Source organism: Peromyscus leucopus, chromosome 4 (assembly GCF_004664715.2).
Source record: "Peromyscus leucopus breed LL Stock chromosome 4, UCI_PerLeu_2.1, whole genome shotgun sequence".
NCBI lineage: Eukaryota > Metazoa > Chordata > Mammalia > Rodentia > Cricetidae > Peromyscus > Peromyscus leucopus.
Window position 1 is genome coordinate 101,760,928 of NC_051066.1, and position 14,252 is coordinate 101,775,179.

Here is a 14,252-nt window from a genome sequence, read left to right on the forward strand (position 1 = left end):
AGGGGATACAGAAAGGGAACCAAACAGCCAGCCTTCCTTCCCTGCAGCTGCTTCAGCACAGGCCAGATCCTCCGACTCTCACTCCTACTATGGAGGCAGTCCACTCTCCTACATGCTCACCTCCTTAGTAACACAATCCTTCACAGTGTAAAAGCACAAGAAGCCGGTTGGTAACCCTTGGCCCACCTTTCTTCCTTATTCTACACCTCTATCCCATCAAACTCATTTCTTTGTGCCACTTAGCTCAAAAATACATCTGGTCACTGCCTCCATCTCTCCGTCCATTTGCTGTATGTCCCTAGCTTATTTTGCAAGCTGGCTTTATCTCCGACTGGCTTTGGGTGTCCTTAAGACCAGAGGCAGACTCCTTAGTTCTTCTGAGCCCCTCATGACCTGACCTTGCTTACCTGTCTTTCTGGTCCCATTGCATCCTGCCCCCCGACCATGCAAGCTACCCCGAGTATCAGTAAATCCTCACTGTCCCTGCAGTCATCACAGGGTAAGCTATGCCTTAGCATACACTGCTCTGTGGCAGTCCTGATGGCCACTCCTTGGAGCCTTCCTTCCTGACCCGGAGACAGATGTTCACTGACTGAACCCACCGCACTTCACATAACCATTCACAAGCGCTTCCTGTTTGCTATTCCATCCTCATCATTCCTCCCTCACTCCCACCACATCTGTTGTGGCTGCCACACAGGAAATAACATTCTGGGGGGAGACGGGGAGAAGGGTTTCTCTGTGTAGCCTTGGCTGTCCTGAAATTTGCTCTGTAGACTAGGCTGGCCTTGAACTCACAGAGATTCAACTTCGTCTGCCTCCCAAGTGCTGGGATTAAAGGTGTGCATCACCAGGCCGGGCGGTGGTGGCGCACGCCTTTAATTCCAACACTCAGGAGGCAGAGGCAGGTGGATCTCTGTGAGTTCTAGGCCAACCTGGGCTACAGAGTGAGTTCCAGGAAAGAAGCAAAGCTACACAGAGAAACTCTGTGTTGGAAGAAAAAGAAAAAAAAAAAAAAAAAAAGGTGTGCATCACCACCGCCCGGCACTAAATAACATCTTTAAAAACAGCTATTAAAGACTGGTAACCTGTGTTTAATCCCTGGAAACCATGGGGAAGTGACTTCACAAAACTGTACTCTAACACCATCGCACATACTATGGCATAGGTGTGCCACAGCCTATCATGCACATACACACACAATAAATATACTTTTAGAAATTAAAATAAGTTATTGTTTCATATATATTTAATTATGAAAAATAAAGCCTGAAAGCCACATTTGCATTTCCTTCCATCAGCTTTTCTTTTTCCTAAAGAGAGGTTTAGCATTTAGCATTACTTCTTAGGTAGAGTGTTAAAAATACAAACTAAGGCTTCCCAAGTGCTGGGACGAAAGGTGTGTGCCGCCGCTGACCAGCCAGAAGCCTCAGGAGAGGTGTGGCCTTTTGGAAGTGTCACTGTTGGAAGGTTTTGTGCTTTCAAAAGCCCACCCCAGGCCCAGTGTCTGTCAGTCTGTCTATGGACCTGGTTGTAACTCTCAGCTACTGCTCTAACACCTGCCTGCATGCCTCCAAGCTCCCCGCCATGACGATAATGGACTAACCTCTGAAACTGTAAGCCAGCCTCCACCTAAATGCTTTCCTTTATAAGTTTCTATGGTTATGGTGTCTCTTCATAGCAATGGAACAAGTGACTAAGACAAAATGTGATTAAATTTCAAGGTCTTAGAAGGGCAGTCTCAGTAGCCCTGATTGTCCTGGAACTTGCTATGTAGACCAGGCTGGCCCTGGAACTCATAGAGATCCACTTGTCTCTGTCTCTCAAGAGCTGGGATTAAAGGCGTGTGCTACCATGCCCAGCCAAATATTCTATTTTTAATAATAATGTTTAAACTGATTTTTTAAACTTTCTTTTTATTTATTCTATGTGTCTTTTATTAAACTAATTTTTTTTTTTAATTTTATTTTTCGAGACAGGGTTTCTCTGTGTAGCTTTGCGCCTTTCCTGGAACTCACTTGGTAGCCCAGGCTGGCCTCGAACTCACAGAGATCCGCCTGGCTCTGCCTCCCGAGTGCTGGGATTAAAGGCGTGCGCCACCACCGCCCAGCTTAACTAAATTTTAAACCAAATAATAATAATCAAGAATAAGAATATATGGGCTGGATGTGGCTCAGTTGATGGAGTCCTTGCTTAGTTTGCATGGAGTTCTGGGCTTGCTCCCCAGTGTCTTATGAACTGTGTGTGGTAGAACACACCACCAATCTGAGAACTTGGGAGATAAAGATGGGGTTAGGGGGTGGGAGGTGTCTGAAGTTCAAGGTCACTCTTATCCACACAGTGAGTTCAAGGCCAGACTTTAAAAAAAAAAAAAGGATAAAAACAAACAGGAAATACAATGGAAGACTATATACAAAATGGTTTGGGCCACTTAATTATTTCATTTAGAACAGTATGGGTCAGCTTACCATACTCCTTTTCATTCACTTCAGAAATGGGTTCAGAAATAACACTGCAGAAAGAGATGGCGCTTGCTGCGGAGGGGTTCCGGGAGTGGCCCATGTGGTGAGGCACCGTCTTCACACTCTTCAGGGCCTCCTCGGCTTGCTCCTGCTCTGTTGCGGCAACCATGTCCTTATAGGCCTTCCTGGCTTCCTCAGTCAGCTCCACTAGTCTATTAAACAGGCTCTAAAAAGACAGAGGTTCCTCTGTGACTAGTCATTTTTTTTTAATTAAGTTTTTTACGTTTTTAGTCCTGATGAAATCTGGACAGTTAGTAAACCACAGAACCTTACAAAATGCACCTAACACACACGGGGCTTATGAATACTCATGGGGTTGAGACAGCTGATGCTAGCAGTGGCCTCTAAATGCACTACATTTCAAAGGTTCAGCAAACACGCTCCCCTTCTGTCGGCACTCCAGAGTGAGACCCGCATCAACTCTCCTCTTACAGAACTTGGGTATGACTGGCACCTGCAGAGGTTTCGAACTTTTTGTTTTACAAAACAAAACAACGCCAACAAATGAACAACACTGTAGCTTTTAAAGACATTACGTCTGACTGTGAGCATCACTGAGGAACTCAAAATAGGTTCAGTTCAGTGAGGAGGGGGCAGTTTGGACCAGCTGAGTCTGTGAACACAATTAAGGGGAACACAAGAGAAACACAGGCTGGTGGGGGCAGGGATGGTCTTTCTTGGGTTAGACCATGAGGGAATGAGCACGTGGAGGGAGGTGGTCAGGGCTAGAGAAGATGGCAGTTTCCAACGGAATTTGAAGTCCTCTAGCCAAGTGTGCTGACAGATAGATACCTTTAATCCCGGCATGGGCAGAGGCAGGCAGAGCTCTGTGAATTCCAGGCCTGCCAGAACTACATGGTGAGACCCTGTTTTCACCTGCCAAACCAAACCAAACCAAACCAAACCAAACCAAACCAAACCAAAAACCCAACCTTTCTGCAATGCTCACTTGTGGGAAGAACTGAAAAGAGGCTAACAGGAAGTTGATTTGTATAGATGGTTAGGGCCTGACGATGGTTAAAATATAACAAAACAGGTAAGCATGATTACTGAGCCAAGGGTAATTATAGAAACAGAATACAGAGCCTGGATGTAGACTAACCTAAACCTCCTCCCTCAGTAGAACAAAGTCAGTATGAATGAAATAAATACCTGAAGTGAAATGGAGTGGAAATGGGGGCAGTCTTCTGTTTAATAAAATGGCAATATTTACAGAGCACTACAGCCACACTTCAATAGCTCTATCTCATGACATTCTCAAGCCCCGAAAGAGACAACAACCCCAATGACAAAGCCTAGTGCTTCCCAGAGCATCATTCAAAAAGACCTCACTCCAAGGAAATGGTTTTTGTTATTGCTGGGTTTTGTTTGTTTTTTTCGAGACAGAGTTTCACTATGTAGCTCCAGCTGTCCTGAAATTCACAGAGATAGCCTGCCTCTGCCTCCCAAGCACTGGGATTAAAGGTGTGCACCACTATGCCTGGCATTCCTGGCAAATGTTTTAATGTCTTGTTTAGTAAGAGACTCTAAACATGACTTGATACAGAGTATGTTGAATTTTATATATAAAACTGTATTTTAAGACAATGGGAAATGTGGTGATATATTGTGTATTAAATAAAATTTGCCTGAAGATCAGAGGACAGACAAGCCACTAGATTAAACACAGAAGCTAGGCAGTGGTGGCACATGCCTTTAATCTTAAGCACTCGGGTAGCAGAGATCTGTCTGGATCTCTATGAGTTCAAAGCCACGCTGGACCACATGAGATTGACTCAGTCTAGGAGAAAAACAGAGCCAGGCAGTGGTGACACATACTTTTAATTCCAGTACTTGAGATCTCACACCTTTAATACCAATATGTGGGAAGTCACATGCCTTCAATCCCAGCAATAGGAAGTAAGTAATATAGTGGGCCGAGAAAGGTATATAAGGCATGAGGAGACAGGAACTAAGGCTCTTTCAGGCTGAGGAGTTGGTGAGGTAAGAGGTGGTGGCTGGGGCTTGCTCTGCTTCTCTGATCTTTCAGCTTTCACCCTGATAACTGGTTCCAGGTTTTTATGAAAAGGAATTCGTGTTAGAGTAAGAAGCCCAACAGGCTTTCTTCATTCTCATCGAGGTACGGCCATGACGTGGGTTCAGAGCATGGCAGACAGCACCCCAGTGCTGCTCAGAGGGCCAGAACTGTGCTGACTTCTAGGGCAGGAAATGCTGCAGCCGGCTACCAAACACATGCTTACTATTTGTTTTTATAGAGGAAGAGGAGTGTTTAAAAGCAGCCTCTTCATGGACCACTAATAATGACGCATTTAAATGAAACCACTAAAAAAATAGGCATGAAGATTTATGATTTTGATATTAAAATAGGTATTATAAGCAGGACAGACAGAAACAGTTAGAAACTAAAGGATATAAGGGAAGAGAAGAAAATATTGAAGAAAGAAGCTCTGGTCCACTCCTCTGAGTCACTAACTCACTCTTAGCATGTGTTAACCGGATGGAGAAAGAAATTATGCCTCGTGTGTGTGTGTGTGTGTGTGTGTGTGTGTGTGTGTGTGTGTGCGCGCGCGCGCGCACGCGCGTGCATGCATGTATGTGCGCACACATGCACTACAGGCCAACGGCAGGTGCTGTTCCTCAGGGCCAGTCACCTTTTCTATTAGACTGGCTCTCTCACGGCCCCAGAGACCCTTGTCTCTGGCTCCCCAGTGCTGTGAGGACAAGTGGGCACCACCTGGCCTGGCTTGAGGTGGGTGCCAGGGATCAGACTGAAGGTCATTTACTGACTGAACCATCTCCTTGATCCTGTCTCCTAATTTCTTACCTCAGCACCGAAATAGTTGAAGATTCCCACAACACTAACAGGAACCAGCTTGTTCACACAGCGTCCCAAAGCTTTCCTTCCAAGGGCAAACACAAAAGGGATCTCCTGTTCCCGGGCCATGGCTATGACATTATAGAGAGCCTCATCCAGGCCACCTAAGGAAATCAAAGTGGAAAGGCCTCCATTCAATCACCTTCATGTCAGAGCTAACCAGGCTGAAAAACAGAGTACTGCAGCAGAGCAATGTCTTCCTTGAACTGTAAAACACACACACACACACACACACACACACACACAAATTTGTCTTTCTTCAAAATTAAATCCCAAATTCCTTCAAACCCAGTATTTTATTTTCTCTATCTAGAAGGGTTAGCAGAGCAGGGATCAAGTTTCAATGCACCAAACATTTATTATGGAGAGCTTAGTTGAAATGGCTAACAGGAGTTAATTCTTTGTTTCAGTCTAAGCTCAAGTAACAACTGACCATATTTAGGGAGACAGATGAACAAGGAGGCATTGGTGTTTTCTCTGTACCAATGTCTACCACTGCTACTGATGCCTCCATCTGCCTACTCCACCACCACGGTCAAATAGGGCTGGCGAACCAAGAGCCTCTCTAGGTGTGCTGGTCAGCTTTAGGTCAACTTGACACAAGCTAGAGTCATGTGACAAGAGGGAGCCCCAATTAAGAAAACGCCTCTGGGTAAGCCGACGTGCACTTTTTTTTGTTTTTTGTTTTTTGTTTTTTGAGACAGGGTTTCTCTGTGTAGCTTTGTGCCTTTCCTGGAACTCACTCTGTAGACCAGACTGGCCTCGAACTCACAGAGATCCTCCTGCCTCTGCCTCCCGAGTGCTGGGATTAAAAGTGTGCGCTGGCGCCGCCCAGCTACATGCACTCTCTTAATTAGTGATTCATGTGGGAGGGCTCAGCACACTGTGGGGGAGGACATCCCCGTGCTGGTGGTCCTAGGTTCTATAAGAAGGCAAGGCTAGGGAAACCCTGGGGAGGAGCAAGCCAGTAAGCAGCACCCCTTCATGGCGTCTGCATCAGCACCCGTCTCCAGCCTACTGCCTTGAGGTCTTGTCCTGACTTCCCGAATGATGAGTTATAAGACGGAAGGGGAAATGAACCCTTTCCTCCTCGGCTGACCTTGGCTCTGGTGTTTTATCACAGCAATAAAAACCCTCCCTCAGATACTGTGTAACCACTGGTTTCTGGGAGACAAATCTCCACCATAAGCAGGAGCTGATATCCTTACCTTTCTTCTAACTGTCTTTATTTTATTTTTTTGAGATAGAGTTTCTAGGTGTAGCTCTGGCTGTCCTGGAATTTGCTTTGTAGACCTGGCTGGCCTCGAACTCACAGAGATCTGACTGCCTCTGCTCTCCAGTTTTAGGTTTAAAGGCATGTGCTTCTACTGCCCAGCTTTTTCTACTTGTTTTTAAAGAGGAAAAATCATTAAAGAAAGGTTATGTAAAGTTTTCAGAGAAGAATCTACAGATGCAAAGTGGATGCACCTGACTTGTTCTGGCCTGATCACAGTACGGAGACAGACACTTGGGGGCTCAACGGAGATACTTAACCACTGTTCACACACAAGGATTCCCTTTAGAATCCTGTCTTAATCACACCTACTCAAGTTTAGGTATTGGAAGATTTCTCAGGTTCAACATTTATTCCATAACTGTATTGTAGAGATAGACGTGTCCCCGGCTGCAGGGCTTGTTTCAATTCCCTACAATGCTAATGAAGAAACGATAAACATTTCTACGGCAAGTGTACACACCCTTTGACTGGATCTTCTCACAGTTTGGGGAAATGATGACACACTTGATCTTGTTCAGCTTCATGTGCTTGGTGACCTCCCTCAGCCCCATGACCAGCCGCCGCCTGGCTTTGGCTCTCACGGGGTCCTTCTGGTAGATGCGCTCCTGGAAACTGACAAGCTCTTGCAGAAGGAGGGTCACACATTCATCGATTTCTTTAGAGAGAACCTGATTACAATATCTGGCAAGGAAGCAAAGAACCAGGTCATCCCATCCTAATTCATTTCCTGTAATTACAGACTTACATTAGGAAATATCTTTGAGGGAGAATACATCCAACATGGCATTTTTATAAAAAGTCATCAGTCTGTACAATTTCTAAACACGTCAATCAGAAAAACAGCAATACTGATTATCTTTGCTTGTGAATTTCAACTAAGTAGCTTTTAGTCCAGGACAGGCTGCCTCAGGGAAGTACTACAGAACTAATTACTAACTTCCTAACGATAGGAACGGAATGCTGGCTTTCTGAGCAGTCACAGTTTTTATGTCCCTGTGATAAATACTAGCGGTGCCTCTAGTCGGAAAGCAACGCGCTCCTCTGAATCTCTTAGTAACAATTCATCCGCTCAGGGAAGAGAGGAGTCCTGAGACTGCTGACGGTGGGAACCATGAAAATCAGAGCTGCCACGCACAGGGCTCAGCTATCCCATTCCTGGGTGTAAACCTGAAGAACTCCAAGTTAACAGAGCAGAGAGATCAATGTGTACCCATTTTATCGCCATACTAACCTATCAGTTAAGAAATGGAACCAGCCTAGATGCTTTCCAACATGAATGGCTAAATGAAATTGATAGAAATTTATTAATATATACTGAAATTTTATTCAGCTGCCTAGAAAAATAAAATCAAGACATTTGCAAGAAAACAGATGGAACTAGCAATCATTATGCTAAGTAAAGTAACGGACTCAGACAAATATTGCATGCTTTCTCTTATGTAGAATTTAGATTTAAGTTTGTGTGTGTGCACAGGCCCACACCGGAGCACAAGTCATGAAAGTAGCAAAGGATCAAAGAGGGAGGAAAACAGAAGATAATGAAACATTTGTTTTTGTTTTTGAAGACAGGTCAACCACGTAGACTTGGCTGTCCCGGAACTCACTATGCACATCAGACAGGCCTCGAACTCTGGAGTGCTGGGATTAAAGGTGTGTGCCATCACACCCAGCTAAGGTAATGGGAATGTAGTGATGTGAAAAGAGGACTATCTGGGACCAGAAAGTGAAGCAGTGTAAGGTGGGCCGTAGGAGAGGGAGGCAGCTGGAGAAGTTCATGAATGAGCACAAAGCATAATGATACCTAGGTATGAACATGCCATAATGTAACCCACCCCTTCACGGACTACATTAAAGAAAAAAGTCAAGACCGTAGTTCTTGTTACTGCATAGCCCATTGGTCCTTACAGTATACCCAATAAACCTTTTGCTAAAAGGAAAAATGTTATAAAACATGCCAAGAAACCTAAAAACACTTCATCCTTTGAGCCTGAACCATGAAAGCCTTTCCAATAACGAAAATAAGTTTAGTTAGAGGTTCTGAAAACCTATGGCTATGGATGATGAACTCAATCAGTAAACTGAGGCCTTGGGGTAAAAGTCACAGGCTTTTACATCCAACAGAGCAATCAGAGGTCATTTGAACATGTCGGCTCTATCAGAAAAACAAAGTGTGTGGTTGCTGTGCACTTAACTGCAGGGTGAGGAAGTCATCCAAGTTTACTTGTGGACCATCAACCATCCTAACTCTTACCTCACCTCCACCAGAGACAGGTAGTCTGCGTCATATGGTGGAAGACATGTCCAGGGAATGTCACATTTTGCATGAAAATGTTTAGGCAAGTATGACACAATTTCAGAAGATAGAAATGGGTGGATTGAGGAAAGATTAACCATCATAAACACTCAAAGGATTCAACATCAACTACATTTCTTTCCCGTTTCAAGCTGTTCGTTTCATACATATGTAATTTATTCTCCACGTGTTTCATTTGTTCCACATCTGCGGCCTGACATATAATTAGCTGCTCAGAGCCTGCAGAGAGGCTTCTGCTCAAACGCTAGAGCTGAGGAGCGAGCAGAACAGGGCAGAGGCTGCCGGACCACACTGACTCTCACTCCAGGATTCCTTCAGAAGTCATTTTTAAGGTAAAACCACTTCATCCACACAAACACTAAAATATGTCACAGCAGTTAGCTTAGTGATTCCCTAATTATCCTAATTCTTAAACCTACACATATTTGCTTACAAGCAAGAGCTTGGGTTGACGGTGTTGCTCAGTGGTCAAACACTTGACCAGGAAGCAAGAGGCCCTGAATTCAATCTCTAGCACTATAAAAATGAAAACAAACAAGAACAAAATGACATGGCTTTATGTGACAAACTCAGGGACTTAGACAAAGAACCATGTTATACGTTATTAACTAATTAGCAAGCTTTTCAAAGTACCTGTATTATATGCAAAAAAACAAAAAACAACCAAAAATAAAACAAACAAACAAAAACCCAACCCCAAAAAGTATTTGGAGGGGCAAAACCCACGGTACATTACATTCTATATGCACATATACATAACATGCATCTATAATATACATCTGATGCAAGAGGCCAGGATCTGGGATAGAAACACCGTACGTGATAAAGAAAACCTACTGCTGTGAAATCCCATTCCATGGACATCAGAACTGCTTTAAACAGACCACACCCTGCTGAACAAGAGAAGGGCAGCCCAACCTCTGCCTTCCACCGTGCTCTGCTTACTAGGTAACAAGGATACAAATTCAGAACAACCAAGATCCTTCAACTGTTTGACCTCAATATCGAGAGAAAAAAAACAAAAAACTTACTCTCGAAATCTTTTGCTGTGGATTTTGGTTATCGTTGATGATGCCATCGGGCTGCCTATGCCAGAACTGGCAGGAGAGCCTTGCGACACAGGCGTCATACAGTACGGAGAGTTCTGACTTGCTGGAGACAGTGAAGCATCACTGGGCATGCTCAGTCCAGTATCTGGAGATAAGAGGTGAAAGGGAAGCACCTGACAACTTCAAATGCTAAGAAGCCCCAAGCGGACAAGGACAACTAAATGGTAGACTTCTCGGGTCATACCCTAATTCTCTGGAGTAAGTAAGTTAGGCATTCTCCTATCACAAATTATTATTTCTTACAAACTAAAAGAATGAAGTATGAGATACTATTATATCCAAGGACAAGCATAGCTTAGAAGTTTCCACAGAGGAGATGGGGAAGCAAACTTATCTAGGACATAGCCGCCCAGAGACCCGCGCCTCTCTGCATGGCATTATTACACATCTCTGTCTGGCCATCCATTTCTTAAATCTTTCTAACTCTATCTGGTAGTGGCAATGACATCCCATGTTACTCATTCTCTCCTGACTCTCCAGGCCCCACCCCTGCTTAGCCTCCCCAACTCTCCACACCCACCCCTGCTCAGCCTCCCCAACTCTCCACACCCATCCCTGCTCAGCCTCCCCAACTCTCCACACCCACTCCTGCTCAGCCTCCCCAACTCTCCACACCCACCCCTGCTCAGCCTCCCCAACTCTCCATACCCATACCTGCTCACCATCTCCTGACCCCTCTCCTGACTCTCTTCTTCCCCACCTACTTATCTGGCCTTTGCTTCTGGGCTTAGGTAGCAACACTTTTAGATGCAAACTATCGACTCTACCAATTCTTACTAAGTTACTCCTTCTCTTCAACAGGTAAACTCAAGAACTGAATTTGTATATTAAATCTAATAATTAACAAAGTCACACATTAATCCTATCTGTTTACTGGATTATCAGCCTTTGATCATTCTGTTTTCCTGTCTCTTCCCTCCACTACTCACTGAACACCTTCTGTATCTATTAATCAAAATCAGAGGGATGAATGGATGAATGGGCACACATAAATCTAAGGGGAATCATACTGAGAATAAAGGGGAACCCAAGCCAAGCACATCCTAGATAAATGAATAAACTTTTCTAAAAGTACTGAAAAACTCCTGCTTGACTTCTGTGCAAATCAGATTTACCCTGCTGCAAAACGCTGTGTGGCTACTTACTGTACCAGTTAGAACCTATCTGCTGGAATTACATGTCCTGGGTATGAATAGAATCTTTGCTCTGCTTTGCAATTCTCTAGTCCTTGTGCCTTATGCATTAATTCCCCCAAAGCAAGAAAGGAAAACAATAAAAAAAATGATTTGAAAAACATTCCTATAAAGAAAACAACTGGTAAATAGTATTCCTGATGTAAAAGATGATGAACGAGAGGTCTTATGATAATCCCAGGAGTCCCAGGCAGTGGGAAGAGCCTAATGTTTGAGATGTTACAACAAATGATGGATCTGGCCTCCAAAGTGTCAGAGATCAGATATGTCACACCTGTCTACCCTCTCAGCCATCTGCCTTCAAAAAAACCCCATGCAAATCCATGTACATAAAACACAGTGTGCAACTTCTGCTTGAGGCACAGCCAGCAAGGCTTCCTCTCCGTGGCAACACTGCAGACTGCTATGGTAGAGAGGTGCCCTCACCTTCCTGGGAGGCAGTCTCCTGAGGCAAGTCACTGGTGAGGTCCAAATGCGTTTCTGTTGGCTCCTCAGCTCCCAAAACGCTGTGTTCCACAGTCAGACGTCCCTTCTTCTCCTCTCTTTCTTTCAAAATAACCTGAAATCCATTGCACAGCTCTTTAATTACCGCTCATTCTTCAGCTAGGTACAAGCTACTACGATGTCACACTAAACACAGGCACAGCCCTGAGGAGCGCAGTGGGCTGCATTACCCCACTGCACAAAAGCTGACCTGTACAAATGTGACTGGTATGTCAGAAATGGCAAGTGGAAGGGAATGCTGCACAGAGACTACAGGGGGAGCTGAGAGTGCACAGCCAGACACACTTCAAATAAGGAGGCAGGGTGCTGAGAACAACCAACACGCCACATCCGCCTCAATCTGGAGCTCCTAGGCGACCAAGTAGGATTTCCCAAACAGTGACTATAAGTTTGGAAATCATACAGTTCATGTGACTTATACTCCACAGTTTTCAACTATTCAGGAATGAATTGCCTCACTCTGACCCTCTAATACTAAACAAAGCAGATACCACCATCACTTTATAGGCAAGGAAGAGGGGAGTGAAAAAGAGGACCTGAAGTTGCTCTACTACACGCAGAGCAAACCCTGAAGTTACTAAGGTCCAGGGCTAGCTAGCCAGGAGGCAGAGTGCCTGTCTCAGATGTATGAAGCCTTGGGTCAGATCTCCAGCACTGAAACGAGGAGACAAGAAGGAGAAGAAAGAGGTGGGAGGGGAAGGGAAGGCTGGCCAGGAGAGGAGGGAAAGAGAGAAAAGAAAGGGGAGGCATGGCCGTGGAGATGGCTCACTGGATAAAGCGCTTGCTGTACAGTAACAACTGAAGTCTGGATCTCCAAACGCACAAAGATGCCAGGTGGGTGTGGCAGACCACCCAGAGCCCAGGAGGCTGACATGTGACTCCTGAAGCAAGCTGGCTGGCCAAACCAACCATATTGGTGAGCTCTGGGTTCAACTAAGAGACCCTTCCTTAAAGAATAGGGAAGAACAGGATCAAGAGCAATCGAGAAAGCTGGGACATGAACCTTAGGCTTCTACATGCAGGCTGCCACACAAGCATGCCCACATATGCATGCACACACATATATACATAAGAGAAAAACATGCAAAGGAAGGAAAGATCTGGACTTCTGATTCCTAAGGAGTTTAGTGTTTGGGGATATGAAATGTCTAGTTGCTTATTTTCTAACCCTTATAGAAAAATTCACTTTGTAGGGCCTTCTTACATACAATGCTGGTTTTGAATTAACCAGTCACAGATAGCCAAGAGGATAAATATATTATAACATCTGCTTCCTAAAACACCACTGATTTTGCAAAGAAATGAAAAGGAAACCCTTAACCATCCTATAAAAGAAGCATTTCCAGATGGGTACCTTTTTGAGCGCTGTGGGCCGTTTTAGCTTCGCCATTTCCTTCTCTTTCCCTTTCTTTGCTTTAGCGGAAGTCACGTCCAGGGAGTTGCAGGACGTCAAGCAGGGCTGACTTCTGGTTAAAGGCTTTCTGTTAGCAGTGTCTTTAGCGTGGAAAGCAGCGGCGGCGGCAACTGCAAACAAAAAGGTTAGTTTTACTACTGCAGCCAAATCCACACTCTTGGACAATTCCAATAGCAAACCTTCAAAAAACACAAGCGTTCTCTTCCGGTGGAAAAGGATAAAACATATGTCGTAGTAACAGGCTCAGCAGAGTCCCTCAGACACACCTTCTTTCCAAGTCTTTGACCTCCCTAAGATGAGGAAGGTAAGCCAATGCAGTCAGCGACCGAGAGCTCTGAAAGTAGGCCTGGACTGTTAGTTCAACTCAACTGCAGCAACTGAGCGGGCACATTCTCTGCAACTGACCTCCAGTCCCAATGGCCGACCTCTGGTGTTCTCCTCATGCCTACAGAGTCAGCTACTCACCTCATTTTAAAAACTTCTGCAGCCTACGGCTCCCCTTCAGTTGAACGTCAGGAAGGAAAGCTGACTCACACCCACTCAGTGCTCCCCAGCACCTGTTACACCCCCATTCTTTACCCCGATCTTCTAATATTTCTAAGCCTCCAATCTCAACCCCTCTACTCTAGCAGAATGTTCCTGTCACTTTGAGAAGACTGCCTAAGTTACAAAAACATCTAAAAGGAGGGGACAGATATCCTTACAACTGGCCAAGGCCCACTAATGAACTTAATGTCGTCATTTTAGTTCCTCTGGGACCTTGTGCTGTTCCTTTTCACACGCACTTCCTCCACCCCATCTCTTTTCTCTGAGTCGCCCCCTTCTATCTACAAGAAAAGAGGGGCTGGGAGGCAAACACACAAAGCCTCTCTTAACTGGCTTGCCTTCAGCCTAAGTGCTCTTACTGCCCACTCTCTCCCAGTTAAATGTCTCAGCATCATTCTGACATCATTCCTTTCCAAACCACTGCCATCTGGTCTCGGCCATACTCACTCTATTGAAAGTGTTACTGTCAAGACCCAACAGAAGCCAGATGGTAGTGCAC

At 44.9% G+C, this 14,252-nt stretch overlaps 1 protein-coding gene across 2 annotated transcripts in view; it reads right to left on the minus strand.

Annotated features, from left to right (window-relative positions):
• Positions 1-14,252, minus strand: part of Secisbp2l (SECIS binding protein 2 like) — a 49,215-nt gene that overhangs the window by 4,870 nt on the left and 30,093 nt on the right. For both annotated transcript variants that reach the window (XM_037205192.1, XM_028858279.2), the window contains 6 exons: positions 13,148-13,317; positions 11,716-11,848; positions 10,019-10,181; positions 7,134-7,354; positions 5,347-5,501; positions 2,469-2,688 (listed from right to left, as the gene is read on the minus strand). In XM_037205192.1, coding sequence (XP_037061087.1) covers positions 2,469-2,688; positions 5,347-5,501; positions 7,134-7,354; positions 10,019-10,181; positions 11,716-11,848; positions 13,148-13,317 — 1,062 coding nt within the window. The remainder of the gene's footprint in view (positions 1-2,468; positions 2,689-5,346; positions 5,502-7,133; positions 7,355-10,018; positions 10,182-11,715; positions 11,849-13,147; positions 13,318-14,252) is intronic.